The sequence below is a fragment of the Delphinapterus leucas genome, chromosome 18 (genome assembly GCF_059928025.1).
Source record: "Delphinapterus leucas isolate spDelLeu-1000000601 "Yukka" chromosome 18, BTC_Dleu_Yukka2, whole genome shotgun sequence".
Taxonomy (NCBI): domain Eukaryota; kingdom Metazoa; phylum Chordata; class Mammalia; order Artiodactyla; family Monodontidae; genus Delphinapterus; species Delphinapterus leucas.
The window spans coordinates 46,061,456-46,082,591 of NC_143146.1; the positions used below are offsets into that span (position 1 = coordinate 46,061,456).

At 33.7% G+C, this 21,136-nt stretch overlaps 1 protein-coding gene across 3 annotated transcripts in view; it reads right to left on the reverse strand.

Annotated features, from left to right (window-relative positions):
• Positions 1 to 21,136, reverse strand: part of TDRD3 (tudor domain containing 3) — a 201,424-nt gene that overhangs the window by 30,255 nt on the left and 150,033 nt on the right. For all 3 annotated transcript variants that reach the window (XM_089899470.1, XM_022561168.3, XM_089899471.1), the window contains 2 exons: positions 16,850 to 17,700; positions 10,502 to 10,627 (listed from right to left, as the gene is read on the reverse strand). In XM_089899470.1, the coding sequence (XP_089755596.1) occupies positions 10,502 to 10,627; positions 16,850 to 17,700 (977 nt within the window). The remainder of the gene's footprint in view (positions 1 to 10,501; positions 10,628 to 16,849; positions 17,701 to 21,136) is intronic.

Genomic DNA, 21,136 nt, shown 5'->3' on the forward strand with positions numbered 1-21,136 from the left:
TTAAAGCAATTATAATCATTAGAATGAACAGAATATTCAGTCTTTTCGTAGCCAATTTTAAGTATTTTTAATAAATCAATAGGAAAATGTGCATATCATTTTCCTGAAATTTAAATCTTATATTCATTTCTAAATTATATCTAAAATGCTTTTATTGTAGTCTTTTATAAGTAATTTTCTATAAAAAAATTTAGAGTTCTCAGTCTCAAGTTTCTTGTTTCATTCCTTAATTTTTCTTAGGGAATTATATATTTTAATTTTAAACACATTCAATGAGAATTTTTCTTTGCTTTGCTTATTTCCTAAGAATACAAGGATACAATTTAAATGGACTGGGCGTGTGACCAACGTTTTAGCATTTCTAGATCATTTTGTAATCAGCTCCACTACATCTCAGTCTCAAACAGTCTTTCTATTTATGAGAACTACTATCAGTAAGGCCAAGTGCTTAGTATGCATTAACACTAATCAGGGCACATAAAAGATCAACCAGGGATATCTTTATTTGTGCCCAAAGCTTTTAGAGGCTTTCTGAACTACTACTCTCAAGTTCTTGATCTGTCTCCCTTTTCTATCTGCTTTAAGACTTCAATTCCATATTTTAAAAATCTAATTAAGTCTAACATTCGTTTGAGTACTGATGGTCAAATTCAGGAATTCTTAATAAGATACATATTAACTGATCACTTTATAAGGAAAAAAATACACTAGAATACTTTTCTCCACATTATTTTAAGCCTTATTTACTTAAAACTTTTCAAGATAAAATGCTCATTATATTCTCCTTAATCATTCATTAAATAGTATCAAAAATGGCTACCAACATTAAAAAAAGATAACAAGTCCATAAATTTTAGAATTTGAACCATATAGAAACAGAATGAAACTGACTTCTAGTATCTTACTTTGAATAATAAGCTCTTGGGTAAGCATGACCAGGAGGGTTGAGCCTAATTTCCCAATCACATGATCTGGGGGAAAAAAATGAGCACACTTCAGGCAAAATAAAAATTCCAATAAAAAGCTGTTAAAGTTAACACTAGTTTTAAAAAGTCAACTTTGGCCTTCCCCACTTACTTCCTTCACACCATACCATTCATTTAACAGGCATAACAAAATTATAATCAAGAACCATGCCAACAATGGTTCCCAGACTGGAACCATGCCAGCCAGATAGAGGCCTTATTAATATTTATAATGTGGCTTCTGGAAGGAAGGAAATTTATCTTCTACTTGTCTTATATCCTTTTAATCCCTTGCATATATAGGCCAATCTGTTTTCTAAAGTAGCTTTGTTACAAAAAGCACTCAGAATACTTGTGGAAAAACTATCATATTAAACTGTTACACTCAGGCTTCATGTCTGAAGTAATAAGGGTGACCACTAGGACTACATTAATCATTCAACAAATAATTACTGACCTCTTCCCACTGTTTCAGCCACCAAGTCAGTTCATATGCTCGCTTAAAATCAAATCCCCTTAAGCTCTAAAACAAATGGTACTTATAGTATATACCTACTGCTTATTAACAGATTCCTTTGCACTTTCACTAGCTATTATCCAACCATACATTCTGCCCTTGTTTATAAGTGCCTGGAAAGGATATGTTTCTTAAAATAAGAATTTTTTCCCCTCTAGATCTCTCAAGTGAGCTCTGGAGTTAGATCCAAGATTATCAATTCATCTTAATAACTGTTACAAGGAAAATGAGAGATCTTCTGATCTCTTGAACAGAAGATCAAGAGCAGTTAAGTTTAATAGCTTGTTTTCTCTGAGGCTTTTAACAAGCTTTTAATTAATTGAAATAATACTAGTCAAAGGCTTGAGAACACACTAGCCTATTAGTAAAGGAGCGATACAAACGTTGAAACAAAACAGAATTTTTGGTATTTTAGGAGTCCTCTTCTTCATTTAAGAATGCCCACACACTCAGTGGAATTAACTTGCTTTGATACTTTCTTTTGATTCAGTAGCCAATGTCAGTTTAACAAAAAAAAGTATTTCAGATTTTGCTTTAGGCTAGATTATTGGAGAATAACAAATACAATACCCAAACAAATCATGACAACGCCTTACTGCTAAAACATATAAAGATCATGTGGGTTATTAGGCAAGAATTAAAGAAACAGCAATATTATAAAAGCTACAATGGGAGTTTTCATGAATGAAAATTTAAAAAAGTTAATACATAAATGTTTCTAGAATTAGAGTTAAGTTAAAATTAAATTAAATGACCAGTGAGTTGTGTATAATTACATGTAAAAGAAGATCTCAAATTTATTTTTATGTAATAAAACCCTACTACTAATGGCATAAGTACTTAGAAGGGACATAAATTTTCAGAAGTATATTTTGTCCTCTATTCATAGAAAGGTAAAGAACCATGGAACATGTTTGAGGAAAAACTGCCTTTTATATATTTAGTCTCTATTTATAACATAAAAGTACAATACTATATTATTAAGAAGAAGTCTGGAACATCTAAAACAGTGTTTCTGAAGATAAATCTTCACCCTATTTTAAAAATGTGAAATTTGAAAACTACAAAGAAGAAAAGAGGTACAATGTTTTTCAAAGTACCTCCTGTAGACTTTCTATAACAAATTTTATACAGGAAAAAAAAAAGGGTCCCATGAGCAAATAAGTTTGTAAAGCAATAAACACTATATATGTCTCTCTCTTGGAGATTTAAAATACATATTAATCTCTTACTGGCTCAAAGAAGTCCTGTAATCAAAAAGTATACTTAATTTTTTAACCCAGCATTTTCCAAATTTATTTAACCAGGAAACAGAACTAACCCTGAGCTAGATGGACTAGGCATGAAGAAGTATGTACAAAAAAATAATAACTTTTAAATTCTTATGATGGTCTGAGCTACTTAACTAGAACCTCATCATTATGTTTACTCTTAACAAACTATATGGGATTTTTTTGTTTTTTTTAAGGCAAATAAAATGTACTCACTGTTGCAGAACGTCCTGTCCCTTCTGAATGGAGCTCTCAGCCAACGACAGGCCACTACTAAGGGAGTTATTTCAAACTAAGGTGTAAAACTCTTGCCAGTATTTCCCAAGTTTAATGGAACTGAAAGCTATTAACACCAGAGTGTTTCTCACAAGGAGACAGATCAACTCCACTCTTTTTCTAGAGGTGTGATAGTGAAGCCTACTGCACATGATTCTAGAACAAACAGCATAGGTCCAGTAAAGTTCAGGAAATTAGGATCAGTAGGAAGGGGTAATAAACAAATACATCAAGAGATACCACCCACTAAATGTGAAAAGAAAATAAAGTTTAAAAAACAAAGTCAAAAGGATACAATGATGTTTAAGAAATAGAATGAAAACACAGAGAGATGACTAATAAATAAGGTGACAAAAGCAAGAGTACAGAAAAACACAAATAGCCATGTAACGTTAAAAAAGAAAATGGACAACTGAAGACTCGTTATGGTATGCAATCAAATATGTATCGTAAATCCTCTTTTAGCCTATCACCAACAAAGTTCACAACCACTGACTTTAGAATTGGAAAGATGCATTGTAGAAGCTCCATCTGAAAGGGAATAAAGCAACATATTTTTCTGCCTTTTTAGGTATAGATGGAAGAGGCTCAGAATTTCACTAGAAACTAAAACAGAACTGTGTGCACTGTTTTTTTTTTTTTAATTCAAGAAAGATGCCTCTTCAGATTTATAAAAATCTTTAAAACATACTGACATGAGTGCCTAGTCAAGGCACATGCCCAATATAATACTTTAACATCTTTGGGAACAAGAAATAAAACAAAACAAAAATATTCCTCATATTCATTTATTTTACTACTTTATTTCCTGTGCAATGAGTATATTAGCAAGTCTTCTGCACACATATATAAAGGAATTGTAAAATTCAGTGCAGTTTGAAATTACAGTTTTAAAAATCCGGGTAAGTAAAGTAAATGAAAAAATAAAATTTACACTTGAAAGAGAACAAACCTTGGGTCTATTAAATCAAAAATGTCAAAGGAAAAAATAAGTTCATCTGAAAATCCTAGCCCCCTTCAGCTGTAGATTATACCCAGGATGCCTCCTAAGGCTACTTTGAAGAAAAAATAAAAATTATACAACATTTAGCATAAGTCTAAAGCATCTCGGAATTTACTTCTCAATTGGCCAGCACCATAATTCAGGAGTCCATCCTTTAAGTTGCTATTAATAAAGGGGAGACTTAGAAGATAAAAGATTAACATAATAGCTATAGGTATTATTCATGTACACAAAAAAGATTTTTCAAACAGTTATGCTAACTTGATTCTTAATATTTAAATAATATAAGACTTAAATTGTTTTATGAATTATAATTAAAGTTAGAAACAAATCAAAAAGACAGCACATCTTAGGTAATACCCTGCCATGTTATTTCACTTTGGGAGTTATTTTACCTTCAGTAAAAAGGAACATGAAATAATAACATGATGTACTTTCATTGCTCAATAAAGGAAAACTCAGATTACCCAGAAACCTTTTAAAGATATTTTTATATACAGTTCCTTTGAATAGATTACAATACATTAAATTATCAAATAGCAAAATTCAAGCAGTACTTTTGTACAGGTTCTTAAAATAGCATACTATTTTCTTAGTATTAATTTAATGGTGAAATAAAATGTCTCTTGAATAATTTAGCCCAGTCAAAACTAGTCTCGAGATTTTCATAATAATCTCTTAGGTTTCATAATAATCTCAAATTCACAAACAGAATTTGGGATTCAGGAGGTAGATGTCAACAGTATTTAAGTTGATATATCAATGTATATGGCATCATTTATGAATGAATCATCTCTCCCTCTATGTCAGAAGCTTTCGTATCTCTAGTAAAGTCCTTCTGTATAATCCACAACCTCCTGTGAGAATTGTGAAAAGCTGGGTGATAGATTAAGAAATAAATAAAGCATATCAAATACAACCAAACTTTATTAAAACAGAGCTTAAAGATATTACATGGAATCCCCCAAATTCCATCACCTATAAGGTGAAAATTATGTTCTTAAATGGGGCTGAACTAGCTGTACAGTTTCCTTTTGATTTACTCTGTGTTTACACTGCAAAAGAAAATGAGCATTGCCTATATGGCAATCTCAGAAAGGGAAGTGTCCCAAAATATGTACAGTGGAAGAAAATGTATTTCAGTATTTCACTGACCTTACTCAAATTATGCTTTTAGTGCAGAAATTTAAGTATGGTAAATTATACCCACTAATTTATTTAAGAACTTATTATCAGAAATGAAAAACCTTCTGGACTATGATCAAATAGGTGTCTGCACTTTTTACTGGATACTAATTGGCAGAACCTCACTGTTACATAATTCTAATTTCCCTTTGAAGTTAATGGTTTCTATAACAATTGTCCTCTTTTTAATATCTATTATGATCTTTGATATCAAATACAAACTAGATATAGCCTAACTTTATTACTATATCATTAAAATTACTAACATGACCTTGTTCTAATACATTTAGGATCCATTTTAAGTCATTAATTTACATATCAAACCTCTCAATCTCCTTCCTCATTAAATAGGTTAGGGGTTTTTGGGGGGGTAATATGTTTCTCTTTAATATTTTTATTAGTGGTAGAATACTTTGTTTTTTTCCGAACATTATTTGAATTTGAAAAGGTAATTTTTAAATGTGCTTCCCAGGATGTCATTATAAAATAAATTTTGCACAAAGTTACTTCAAAAGTAAAACTTGAAACTGATAGTTCTTTTTTTAGCTAAAACTGAAAAAGATATACATTATAATTATTTTTAAAAGAAACCCAAACCCATCTAAAAAGAAATTTACTTTTTAAATCAAGTAGATAAATAGATAGGAAATTTTAAATAGATAAAATTCATTAAACGACACTTCCTTCTTCTGTAATAATTTTGTCTTCAAATAAGGTGAAATAAAATAAAGACCTAAACATTATTTAAATTAAAAATCAGTAAACAAAATTTTTCCCACTTATATCTTGTTTTAAAGCTTCAAGAGGTAAGAATGAACACTCCCATGAGATATTTAAGTTTGTTTCACATAATTGGAAATATAACTTTCTTCTAACTTTGTGGGCAGGACTTTTGTGTGTTTTGAGTACTAACATATATTCCTCACCCAGAACAATACCTAGCACCTAACATACATACAATGAATATTTGTTGAATAAATAAATATGCTACAGAAAAACATTTAAGGTAGGTTAAAAGACAATAACAATCCATCTGTCACTTTCCAGAATTACTGCCCAAGATGATGTGTATGCTAAGGTCTTAGAACTAACCATTATCAATACAATCATAATTTTTCTAGTTGGAACATTAACTGAACAAAGATCATTTCCTGATACTATGAACCTTTAAAAAGAAAGTTTAGAAATCAGCATGTTCTAAAATATTTCTTGGGATATATAAGTCTCAGTGGCATATTAAGTCATAAATATTCTGGAAAATCAGGACTTGACACTGTCCTTCCAGGTTTAGAAAAGTGATTCAGAAGCAACAACACTCTAAAAACACAAAAGATTTGTCTGAGCAGCAACGCCAGGGTATTTTACAGTAATTCCAAATTGCCTGTGGCATCGTTTTACTGGTTTCCTGATATTAGTTTTAGAGTTAAAAAGAATAAATTTGAAAAGCGTCTGCAGGAAACACAAATAGGTTTCCTTTGCCCCTAATGTTTTCCCATACAGTGGTCAAAAATATAAAATAATATTATGGTTTTCTCCCTACACAGTTTTACAAATAATATGAGATACCATAATGCTTCATTTACTTTGGTAAAATAAGGAAGATCCTGCAATATACAAAGAACATTTAAAAAAAAAAAGAGGATTTATCCAGTTAAGAATGAGCTGTGGGCTTCCCTGGTGGCGCAGTGGTTAAGAATCCGCCTGCCGATGCAGGGGACACGGGTTTGTGCCCCGGTCCGGGAAGATCCCACATGCCGCGGAGCGGCTGGGCCCGTGAGCCATGGCCCCTGAACCTGCGCGTCCGGAGCCTGTGCTCCGCAAAGGGAGAGGCCACAACAGTGAGAGGCCTGCGTACCGCAAAAAAAAAAAAAAAAAAAAAAAAGAATGAGCTGTGAATCTCACATTAATATATGATAGAGTTTACTATAATAAAGACACTAAAATTAAGACAGAATATTTTACCATAGTTAAAAGATCCAGGTTTAATCTAGCTAGAAGAAAAAAGTCAAGTATGACATAACATAACAAAAAGTTCAGTAGATCATTTTGGAGGAAATAAAGTATTTAATCATAATCAGAACATATATTTTTACCATCTAAAATATCATCACTGAGTATGTTCTGGAAGTAAAAAGGTACATCCAGATAGAAGGGGAAAATAGAAATTTGTCTACAGACTGATTTAAGGCAATTAGTTCTTAAACTTCATGAGAAAAATATTAATAGTTAGATTTAAACTATTAACTTGATTTTTATTCTAATTTTCCATATAAGAAACTATTAACTTAGTCATTGAATCTCATTTCATGCTTTTTATTTAATAATTTATCCTTACACCTTTAAGAGACAATACAGACAACTGATTTCTATAAAGATTTTTGGTTTATATGCAGGCTTCTTGGTTATTTTTCCTGCAAACTATTAAAAAAATTTCAATGAACGATCATTGCTACATTTAGGAAAAAAAGAGGTTTTCCATAATCTTGTGCCAATAACAAACATAAACCTTAACAAAATATACAAAATCATTTCACAATTAAAAAGAGTAATGTACATATGTAGTGCAAGAGTTGAAAAAAATTAAAAATTACACAGTCCATAGTGTGAGTGAATAATTGTGCTAAGGCTTCTAACACCTCGCTATACCTTTGCAGCTCTTTAATTTTTCTAGTATGACTTATCAATTAGAGTTACCTTCTTATTGGTATAGTGAATGTTTTGCTTGGATTAACTTAAAACTTGTTACAATTCCCAAGTTACAAAAAGAAAAAGTGCTCATAGACCCCAGCATCAGCACTCTCAGAGGATAAGAGAACTCTACACTAATTCTATGTTAAATGTACTGACAGCCACATAGATTTTCTTCAGAGGCTTTTTATGTATATGCGCACATATGTATTTTTTTTTTAAATGGAGATGTGTGGGCTTCCCTGGTGGCGCAGTGGTTGAGAGTCCGCCTGCCGATGCGGGGGACGCGGGTTCGTGCCCCAGTCCGGGACGATCCCACATGCCGCGGAGCGGCTGGGCCCGTGAGCCATGGCCACTGAGCCTGCGCATCTGGAACTTATGCTCCGCAACGGGAAAGGCCACAACGGTGAGAGGGCCGCAGACCGCAAAAAAAAAAAAAAAAAAAAAAGGAGATGGGTTAAGATACGTTAAGCTGGTGGCTTCTATTTATCAAGAAGGAGCTGCTTCTACAACTAAGTCAATTATTCACACAGATAAGGAAGAAAGGGTGATCTTATCCTCAATAACACTGTTCATGATCCAAAAATATTTGCTGTATTAATTTATGCAAAATCATAAAACATCAACAATCACTTGGTTACTTGTAAATAGGAGAAAAGAAATACCAGAATCTCCAAAAGATTTAGTAATACTATGCTGCTTCTACCTGAAAAATATTTCACGTATCTTATGAAAGATTTTTAAGTTGACTGCAGAAAAAGTAAATAGGTTAAAAAAGAAAAATAGCACAATAAAGCCTAGAAGAGTATTCACAAGTAGGCAGGGAGAATATGAAAGTATTGCTGTGGTTCAGAATCACTACATGGGCTGTCACGTGATAAATTTATTGTCCAGCTAAGTTTACAAAGACCTAAAATCAATAATAAAGCAATGAGGACTATTAAGGGGAAAAAAGGAAAAGTCACTGACTGTAGAAAGAAAATGATCACTTCAGTACCAAACACCTCTGAAAGGAAAAGCTACAGTGAGGAATGAGAAATGTGCTCATAAGTTACGTCCACTCTGGAACAGAAAGAGGAAGTAGAGAAGAAACAAAGTAAAGAAACTTAAATTTTTCTTTAGGGAGAAAAGAATAAAATTAATCTTTTATTAAATCTCCTAAAAAAAAAAAATGTAAAAATTTTATTTTGACTCTGACTGTAATGGCCAAAAACACTGGGATCACATGATGAATAGCAAACTAGGGTTCAACTTCTACAAATAAAGACTCAATAAATACTTTTACCATCAAAACTTCATTAAGATGTATTAATGAAAAAGAGAAAAAATGAAAAGAGAATAAAAAAAGCCATCACATGGGAATCAAAAGGGCAAAAGATAGTTACATCAAGTTTCTCTAAGAAAAGATATAAATTAGACATTGATGGTATTTCAGTCTTTTAGGGAAAAAGCAGCTAAACTTTAGAGGATGAGAGTGAAGGAAAGGATCTCTTCAACGTATGAATGTTGTACTGTAAAACATGAAACAATAAGCTACCTAGAAAATGATCATTTTTCTAGAATAAAAAGGTAAAGAATAAAGATCTATGGACCCAAATATGATTGCTGCTACTAGGCTTTTTGTTGTTGTTTTATTTATCTTTTTTGGGGAGGCGAGAGGGAGCAGTGACACAGAGGTCATGACAGAAAAATCTAGAAAGACCAAAGCTAAACTAAACTAAAAGCAGCTCATGAGAATGTATGCTTCAATGATGAAGGCTACTGTCTAGATGATATAGTTTTCTAGTATATTTTTACATTTTAGGGAAACAGCAACAAATTAGGCTTCTAGCGATAAGTTTATTAACAGGTATCCACAAATTACAGAAAGGAAATAAATTAAAAAAAAAACTTTATGAAACAAATTCTAATATGCCTTGCCCTCCTGTTTTTGCCTAAATGTAGCTGAGAATCTATCTATGTAAAGTCACATAAGTTCTGTATAAAATGGACTCCATGAGGCCAATACAGTCTAAATTACATCAACAAAGTCATCACAGCTTTGACATAACATTTGGCAACAAAATTAATCAAATAATTATTAAACAAAGATATTTAAATTTAATCTGCACATATACATATATAAATATACGTGTAGTAAATGGAGTATGAGTTCATATATAATTTAAAGTGTTTTTCTTAATTTTACATGTAACTAAAATAATAAAGAATATACATGTATCCAACAGAGACTTAAATTTGACAACTGCTGGACATAATTTAGTCAAATTTAAAGTAACAAACTCGGAAAGAACAAAATATGCATAAGAACCCATAAAAACATATACACATTTTTGGCCAACATATAAATAAGGGCACCTATTTCCAAAGCATAATATAACAAAGCATTATACAAGAGAAGCAATTGCAATGCATTCATTTTTACTGTAGTTCAGTGTAATTATTAAATTAAAATCTTACTTTAGGAGTAGCCGGTTTTAAGCAAATTCAAAATATTTTTCCACTGGCAAATTTCGTATTACTATGACTAATCTTTTAGAGCTATGTATTTCCTTCAAAACAGCTTATGCCTTTGTACAGAATTTGGATCACGTACCCATGCCTCTGTCTGAATGGGCCTGATGTTGCTTAGTAGCACCTCTTCATAGTTTCCATAATCAATGAATTTAACAACTGCTGTCATACCTGAAGAATGAAGAGCTTCAACTTCTGCTCGGTAAAACTGAGGAGACAAAAATGAGTTTTAAATATGACAATCAATATTGTCTACAAAGGGTGATACGTGATGGAAATGTAAATACTCAAAATGTTACAATATTTGTATTTTTTGAAAGCTCATTTTTTAAATCAATTTTTATTGAGACATAATTGACATATATCATTGTATTAGTTTTAAGTGGACAACATAATGATCTATGTATATATTGTGAAATGATTACCACAATCAGTCTAGTTAGCATCCATCACCACACAGTTACATTTTTTTTCTTATGATGAGAACTTTTAAGATTTACACTCTCAGCAACTTTAAAATATACAATATTTTAAAGAAAATAATTTTTAAGAGAATAATATTTTTAAGAAAGAAAGCTTACCTTTGGATAATCATAAATTGGCTAAGAAAAAGAAAGAAATTCTCTCAGCTTTGTGAGTTCTGACATACGTACACTGAGCAGTAGTAAGATTTCAGAACTAAGAGGGTCAAAAGAGAAGAACATTCACATGCTAATGGGTGTAAAAAGAACTAGTGTTATGTTTTGTTGTTAGCCATTGAAGCCCTTTGACTAACACTGGTAAGATGATTCTTATGTACTAATCAGAATATTTAAGTATGGAGCAATGTATTTAAAAACAGAAATATATGACAAAAAAAAAAAAAAAAACCAAAGTAAAAGGCTCATTGTTGCAGTCATACAGGCAGCTGTGGTGAAGGAAGGTTTTCAGGTAAAAAGTAAGCACATTACTTATATCCAGGATTTATAGGATTTGAGACATTGTAAGACCGGACACTTTTATTTCATCTGTTTACCCAGTGTTCCTTGGCTCTTGGAAGCAACACACATTAACAAACTCACTAGGAACTGAATTTACGTAACAACTGCAATTTTTAAATTTATCTGTTGAGGTAACTGGGAGTAGGTCAACTAATTGGAGTATTTCCTCCACTATAGGTCAACCCATTCAGGACTCAAATTATACGTCTGAACGTTGCTTAGTGAATATGATATGGAAACGAAAAACTCATAAAAACTCTTATTTACTCTTAAGAAATGTTTTCTTCAAACTAGGGCAGTTGGATGCTCTAATATAACACTCGAACAGTAACTCTTAATATAACAGGACCCTATAGGACCTTCCCAGGACAAACACCCCTCTCCCTCCATGTCCTCCACCTGCCTCTTGTCTGTAGAAAAACTTTAGCCAAAGAATAAATTTAATCAGAGAAGTGAGAAAATGCAGAAACAAAGGAAAAGAGTCAAGCAAGACAAAAAAATAATATTGATAGTTTAGCCATTAAGCAAAGTCAAGGACCTTTAGTTTCTCCTCCAGGGCTATAGATAAATATTCTGAGCTGTATCCTTTGAGCTGTTTTGCAGATACTGAAACCCCCACCAGGTAGAAAAAGTTAACCACGGGCTTCCCTGGTGGCGCAGTGGTTGAGAGTCCGCCTGCTGATGCACGGGACACGGGTTCGTGCCCCGGTCCGAGAAGATCCCACATGCCGCGGAGCGGCTGGGCCCGTGAGCCATGGCCGCTGAGCCTGTGCGTCCAGAGCCTGTGCTCCGCAACGGGAGAGGCCACAACAGTGAGAGGCCCGCGTACCGCAAAAAAAAAAAAAAAAAAGAAAAAGTTAACCACATGATGACTGTAGCCATGACATAAGCTGTTCCATCTTACACAATTCCAAGAACTGGCCTCAAGAAAATGGGAACACACCAACGCTGGAGTTGAAGATTACTTGTACTTAAAACAATCATATGATGCTGATCAGATCACTGCCTGACCAATTTCAAGATGACTGCTGGAGCTGACTACTGTTCTGCATGTAGCTGCCCTCCACCAACCCCTCCCTCCACCCGTACATCCCTGAAAGTCCACTTTAAAAGCTCTTGCCCCCTGATCAGCAATGTAGAGTTAGTTTTTTGGGACACGAGTCCATCTTCTTCCCAGGACTGCCAGCTTTCTCAATAAAGCCATCTTTCCTTTTACTCAACACTTGTCTCTTGAGATTTGGCTTTCAAGCTATGAACAGAAAAGCCTGAGTTCAGTAACATTAATAGGCTCACCAGAATCAAAAAATACTAAACACAACAAAAATTCTTAATCTTCTAAAATAGCAGTTACTCTGGGTATACCAGGAAAGAACCTGCTTTCACTGATTTTTTTTTTTAAATAAGTGATGCTTTTATTTTTTTAAGTCTTTATTGAATTTGTTACAATATTGCTTCTGTTTTATATTTTTTGGTTTTATGGCCCCAAGGCATGTGGGATCTTAGCTCCCCAACCAAGGATCAAACCCACACCCCTTGCATTTGAAGGTAAAGTCTTAACCACTGGACCGCCAGGGAAGTCCCTGTTTTCACTGATTAACTAGTACACTTCATACTACAAAAGTTATTAAGTTAATCCATCGTATTTTCCTTTCCAGATCTGGATGCTAGCAAATTTAGAGATACCATGCTAGAATTTTCCTTATCTTAGAGTTCTTAAATATACATTCACATCTCTTCCTTCCTCCTTTATTTCGTAGCCTTACTCTTCTGTGTTCTGTAAATTGCTGTATTTCTGGACCCATGCTTCAGTTGTAAGCTTCTTAGATAATTAATGTCAGCTCAGGTAAGTTCAACAGGTAAGTTCAACAATGACAGCCAGTCATAATACATCCTAGGAAAACAAATAACTTGACATCCTTTCAGGAACTACATGTGAAAAGTGAATTCTATATAATGTGGAAAGTACTGCAATAAAGGTGTAGTGATATGGCACTTAATAAAGCTGAGGAGTTCAGGAAAAGCTTCCTGGGGCAGATGACAATGGATACGGTCTTCAAGGATGAAGAGTATTTAGCCAAGTTAAGAACTGAGGAGGGTGTTCCAGGGAAAGTTACAGAGACATAAAACATGAAGAAAAGTACAGGAAACAACAAGCAGTTTTAAATTAACTATGGCATGATGTAAGAAGGGTCAACCAACAGGACAAGAAGGTAAGGACCAGCTGATAGAGGCTCTATATGCACGCTAAAGACTACAAGTGAAAGATTTTAACTAGGAAGAATGACATATGCTCTAAGACCAAGATCACAGTGTTGACAGTTTCAGTGACAAGTTTAAGAGGAATAAGATTTAAGGCAAGGAGACCAGTTTGGAGGCTGTTACAATATCCCAGTTGAAAGAGCTGAAAGAGCTGAACTAGTTATGGCAGACATACAGGGAGAAAAAGCATTGTCCCAAATGCTCAAATCCTTCTATGGAAGTAAAGCTTGAGAGAAGGCAAGATATCATGAGGAATATTTTAAATGATACTAACTGATTATTTCCAGAACATCACTACAATGCAATTAAGATTATGCTTTCTTAATGACAGTTATAGGCAATGCTTTTCTTAAATCTTTACCTTAGTCTCTGGCTAGAAAATTGGAAAGTTGCCTATTCTTGAAAAAACACTTAAAAGTTATCTCTTAAATTAGGTGGTTTCAGAAGATAACTAATGCCATCTCTTTCAGAGAGTGAATATTTATCTTATTTGCTTAAAGGTGCATCTATACAGAGCCTATAGTCCTTCACTCTAAACTGAATGTATACATCCACGTAAACTCAAAGTAGTCATCTTAGACGATCATCCAATTATTCTAAGAATACTCTAAAAGCTCAAAACATTTTGGGAAATATTAGGCACTATCTTTCAGAAGCTATATGACATGAGTTTGAATATATTCAGTAGAGGCAATAGATGAATTCAGTATCATTGATTTTCTGAGAAAATTACAATTGAAAGTAAAGCTTTAATAACAACCTCATCAGGTATTTGAAGGCATTTGGGTAATAGCACAGACAAAACTATCTGATATATCCCAAGCACCTAACGCTTAGCAGCTACTCAATTATGGTCTGTTGAATACTCAATATTTGTTGAAGAACTTGTCTAAGTGTAATATCTGAATATCTTAGGTCTGTTATTCTCTGTTGCTTTATTTGTTTCTGGTTTTTCGTATTCTCTCTCTGTCTCTTTGTATTTTTAACCATGCCTCATAATTTTTTATAGGATGCCAGACATTGTAGATGAAATACTATGAAGAGGATCTGTATAGAAAATGTTACTTTTCCCCAAAAGAGGATTATATTTTGGGGGGCAGGCAGACAGAGTACAAGGAGATATCCTTAATCATGTAAAGGGTTGATTTTAGGCATTGTACTGGCTTGTTTGTATTTTGCACTTACTACTAGGGCACAATCCTTATGGGATTTCAATGGAAAGCCTGAGTCTTTTACCAAGCCTTTCAAACATTATTAATGATTAATTATTAATCATTTACTTCCTCTGCTCGTCAAGGTCACCATCAACTCCACACTGTCCAATGCAAACTAAAATTTCCATCCTCATCTTAACCTTTCACAGAAGCATCTGACAGAAGTGAACCCTCCCTCTAAGGTAGACAATGTTAGTTCTATAAACTAACACTGATTTCCAACTACTTCTTGCCTCTACCATAATGGAGAAACAGTTAAGCATAAGTAACCCCTCACTAGCCAAATCAAACAGTTGCTGTATTTTGGAAAGTGAGTGGTCTCAGCTGCAAGAGTAAGAGTCTAGATAGTGAAGAACGCCTGTACTTGCTTTCCAAGTCTCCCTAATAGCCAAGGAGAAGCCAAGTGAAACAGTTCCAACCAATGAAATTTGTCTGTTGGTATTTCTGGGAAGGCTTTTGCTTTTCTTGAAAAAAAGAAAAGACACAGCTAGTGCTGTCTCCTCCTCTGCTTTTAGCCTTGAATAAAAACTTGACAGTAGAGATGCTGCTTCTAGACAAATGTTATCTCACATTCATACCAAAACCTTAAAAGACTATGCCATCTAGTTGTACCTGGACCCCTCCTTGCTGCTATCATTAGATAACACCTCCTGATCCCGAGCCCTACAGCATCTTTTAAAAGATCCAACCACACTTCCTAGCCTGAATTTCAGTTCCTTGAAATTTTCAGTTAACTTTATTTCCACCACTCCTTTTAGCCACACACAGGCACACCCTTATCAACTGAAACTACTCTACATATGAAATATTTATTTCAAATATTTTTTGACTTGATCCTCACATCCACCTAGGTCCCTCACACTATAACTCACCTCTGTTTTTCTTACCTTGCTAATATCTCCAGTCCCCTAACTACTCGACTTTTTTCCTGTGTAAGTGCCCCCTTGAGAATGAACTAGTTAACAAAGTCAACAAATAATTATGAAATCCCTACACTATAAGAGGAACAGGGCAATAGAGGAAAAACTAGAGATACATGGTCCTGCCTTCAAGGAACTTAAAATCATGGTAGGGGAAACAGTTATCAATGCAGGAACCAAAACCAAAAATACTTACAAACTGTAATAAGTTTTAGAAAGTGAACAAGGCACTGATTGAGAAAGACAATAATGTAGAAGGGATGAGGGGGCAGAAAAGAAGGGCTTCTTCTAGAAAGTATCTGAGCCAAGTCCTCAAGGATCAGAAGAGTAGTTGGTGGAAGAGCATGTTGGGCAGAAGGGGAAACACGTACAAAGGCCCTTCTCTCTGAGGGCCCCTCTGTCCTCTTCCCCTTCCTGTTTGCACTGTGTTGGTCTTCTCCCTCTCAGCCAGGCTCTTTTATCTGATGCACTGTATTCCTTCTCAACCTCATCTTCTTTTTTTTTTTTTTCACGATTTCCCTCTTTCCCTTTTAGCCAGAATATAATGTAGAACTGAAGATTGTTTAAATGATTTGTTTCTTAAATTATTTATTATTAGCTAAATAATTAACCTTCCTGCTCTTAATTTTTTTAAAGTAGGCTGACTGTGTATTTATCTTTAAATTAAATGAAATCTGCAGCATTTGTGTCATTCAACTGATTTTCTCCCTTGTGAATCAGTATAATTTTACTAGAAAGAAAATATTAATAGTTCAGTTGATGATAACTGAAGTAACTCATCAACTTCACTTAATCACTTTTACAATACTTTTCTGATATGCAGGTGAAAATCAAACCTAACATAACTAAATCCTATGGGACTCCTAAGCCTCCATAAAAAATATTAAATATTTTGTTTTCCCTTTGATAAGTTATATATGTATACATCTATTCAAAGACTTTACAGGCTAGTACAATCATAGAACACAACTCAGTCCCAAAGTAATGGCTTTCTATGGTCTCACTAGCCTGTTACATTCAGTACTATTAGTATTTAATAACTTTATAACATGCATACCTTGTTGTCTTCCCAATAAAGTGCTAAACATTCATCTCCAGGTTTCCACAGTTTTGCATACTCCATAGGAATAGATGATTCAAGTACTTTTTCTGGTTTAATTGGCCCAGATCTTCTTTTGGGCCCACTATTGTAAAATATTTTATCATCATAGGGTGTAGCTGTGATGGGTCCTGCTGGCTTAATAGGTCCTACTCGCCTTCCCTTCAGTGGCATTTCTGTCTCTCCATTTGGAACACCAATGAAACTATTTGTTCGGACAGGATTCTGGTAATCAGCATTTACATTAAAATGTTTTTCAATTTTTACACCACTAAAAGCTTCATTATTTATTGTTCGTGGTTTCCTATCATAAAAATGATCAGGATTTGCTGTTTGGCTTTCTCTTTTCCCACGTTTTTGATTATTATAATCTATGGATTCTTGAGGAAGTGGATTTTCTTTTGCCTCTGCATAGGATGGAACTTTTCCTGATTTGCTTTGCATAGAGTTATCCCTTTTTTTAAATGCAGCATCATTGTGCTGGGAACTTAAAGGGTATGAAGTATCTTTAGTTCTATCATATCTAGAATATGGTCTATCACACTTGATTCTCTCTTCAGCCCATACTTCAGATCCTGAAGAAGTACTTGGTCTTTCAGAACCTCTGTTTCTAGGTAATCCACTGCCTTCTAAAACTGACTTTGAATTTTGGATGTCTCTTTGAAAACGAGGAGGTTTTTCATTCCTTGGCTGTCTGGTATCATTTCGAGGAAGATATCTTGGTTGATTATTATCTTTTACTCCATTTTGCTCAGTATTTGACAATCTGTGTTGTCCTTGATGAAGCTGCTGTGGCTGTGATTTAGGTTCTGAAAAGTAAAAGTATATCATATGCATATTAAAATGAAGACTCTGTATTAATACTTAATTATCAAACTACTATTTTAACATCTTCCACTATCTTCCCACCTCATTATCTTAATCCCTCTTTACTTTGTTAGAGTCCTGTATTTCTAATGTACAGTTTGCCTGGTTAGCCACATTAGTGAAGTAAAGCAATGATATGAACCATGAATAAATGGTGGATTCAAAAACAAGTTGTCTTTGTCACTGAATGTTTGCACTGTTATAACATAGCCAATCTATATATGCTATTCTGGTAATTCATTTCCCAAGCCAGTAATGAAATAGAACTGCAACCTGATAACACAGAAGCTGCTATAAAACGGTACAAGTACAACCCTTGCTCAAGTCCTTTCTGAATCCCAGTCCCATTTAAAATGTATAGCTATCATTGTCAGTCAAGTTCTAGTCTTTGCAAAAAAAAATATTTCTCAAATCTTTCTGGATCTGGAATTGCCAAGTGTTTGGATTACAATTAGATATTTACTGTAGACCTATCAAAGTAATTAGGAACAGGTACTACTTGGAAATACAGAAAAAAGTGTCAAAAATATGATTAAGCAAAATAGTGCAGATAATGTACAACTAGAAATCAAAATCAGTAACATGGTAAATATACACTCATAATCTGATGGTTATATTTCACATAATGATTTTTATTCTACTTCAGTTTGTACTGTGTCACTTACTCTTTCTTCCTCCATTGTTTCACATAGCATGTCTATAATACTATTACCAATCATATGGACTGGTCTTTGGTGTACACATCTTGTTTCTCTTGTCATACACTATAATCAATATGCAGATCAGGATTATTCTTACATTTCTCCACGGTTACAATACTTCTTAACAGGGGCACTATTGACATTCTGGGTGAGAATGTTTCCTGTATTTGCAAGAAAATTAACTTCTTTGACCTTCAGATACTAAATCCTAAAGCATTCTCCCTCAGGATTCCTAGTCACTGTGACTACTCAAACTGTCTCCATACATTTCCAAACACCCACTGGAGGAAAAAAGGTACCAGATAAAATGTTTAGATCAATAGGAATAAAGAGAAGACCTTTAAAAGTTCCTGAATGACAAAGCAAGTCAAGACTAAAGATCAAGGCTCAAAATGAAAAGAAACTTCTCAATGGAACCACTGGAAGCTAGAAAGCAATCTAACAGACTTTAAATGTCTTTGAAATTAAAGGAAAATTATTTTCTAAGTACAATTCCATATTCAGCCAAACCACCCATTAATTGTGACTAAGAATAAAAATTTTTCAAATATGCAAGATCTCAAATAATAGCCAAGACCATCTACAGAGACATTTTTACAAAATCACTTTTTCCCAAGATGGGCTTTATAAATATAACACAAATATCTTATTTTTAAATCACTGTAGTCAATATTAATTTTTTCTTTAGAGAGAAGAAAAATGGACACAAATGAGCATTTTCAGCAGAAAGCATGTTTTGGCATTTGTTCCAGTCATTATTAGAGAATAAGGGCAGCAGCCGTCTCTTGCTGACAATCTGCTATGTATTAGGTACCCCATACTAGCACTTTATACACATTATCAATAGTCCCCACAGTAGTCATAACATACAGGTATTGTGGGGTTTATTTAATAGAGAGAGGTAAAGTCCTTTATATATTGAATTGAAGAAATTTTTCAGCTTCCAAAATAAATCAAATATGAAGGTATTTTATTTCCTGACAACAAGGTTTGAATAGATATTCAGGGAGTAAGCTTTTTAGATCTGTGTTTAGGGATGAATTTTTCAAAATTATTCCAGTTAGGGACACCAAAATCTATGATCATCAGGAAATACAAATAACTTAAGTCATCATGAGAGTAACTGAGTATCCTGGACTACAAATGGCAGTTGAATAACCACATATACAGAATGAAGGCTTCAATTAGGCTTGGTAGGTGTGGGAGAATTTGATTTCAGTTCTTCTAAAAGAAGAAAAAAAGTAAAGATTTCCTAATCTATTTTAACTGAAGATGTACACTAGATTACAGAATAAAACAATTAATTTTACTACTAAAGAATATACTTCATTTACATTATTATGCTGAGGCAATATAGTGAGAGAAGAATCTATAAAGGAAACTGCTTTTTAAATAAGAACGCCTTAAAAAAAAATAAACTCGATGAGGCAGAAGATAAAATTGTGCTTTTAAAGAACATAGTTTTCGGGCTTCCCTCGTGGCACAGTGGTTGAGAGTCCGCCTGCCGATACAGGGGACACGGGTTCGTGCCCCGGTCCGGGAAGATCCCACATGCCGCGGAGGAGCTGGGCCCATGAGCCATGGCCACTGAGCCTGTGCTCCGCAACAGGAGAGGCCACGACAGTGAGAGGCCCGCGTACCGCAAAACAAAAAAACAAGAAAACATAGTTTTCATATACATCCATTTAATTCCAAAATAAAATAACAGTAAGCCAAGGAAGGTCCTTAAAGGTTTCATCATTCTTGGATTTCCTTAAACCTAATACCTTTTATCTTAGGTAGTTAAGTAATGATGTCAGATATAAAGTAAATATTTTGAAACTGAACTAATCTATTAAATAAATAAAAAAATATGCTCAATCACTAAATTCTGGAACGGTGATTTTAAATAAATTAAGAAATAGCCCAAAAGTCAAATAGAAAGCTCAACTCTGCATCATTCAATTCTGAATCTGCATCATTCCTCAATTCTGCATCATTCAATTCTGAATCTAGTGGCTCTCTGCCACCTTTCGTGAGGAGGCATGATCATCCCAAGCCACCAAAATACTAATTGGCACCAGGGGCCAGGTCTACAGTCACTCTAATAGGAATATACTGAGACACTCTTCTGTATAGGGAGGAGAATAAAATGCATCACTATTTTTTTCTTTTTTTTAATGACCTGAAGGGGAAAGATGAACCAAAACAAAAGCATAAATGGAAATTGGTAACATTTAATATTAAATAGGAGAAAAAAAAAAGAAAATTAGCAAAAAAATGACAGAAAAATTCATCACAAAATAGATAAAACTGTGAAAACATCTAAAAAATTAAAGTGATACAAGTCCATATGATAAAATTAATCAAAGACTACTACATGAGTTTCATTTGCCTTGTAATAAAATGTTCCTATTAGACCAGATCATGAGTTTCAAAATTCATCTTTACAAGATAATTGATTACAATGTTTTACAGCCCCATGATTTGAAATGCAAGGATCATTAAGAACGAATTTACTAATTGTCACAAATTATTTGGGTTTGTACATAAGAATATGCTTAATCAGGTATCTTAAAATATTAATACTTCTTTGCAGAGTATTCATTCTCCAGTCACAGTTGTACCTGCTTTTTATAGTAAAAAAACAGGTATATTTTGTTTCCCAGGATGACTCTTCATTTTATTCTGAGACACC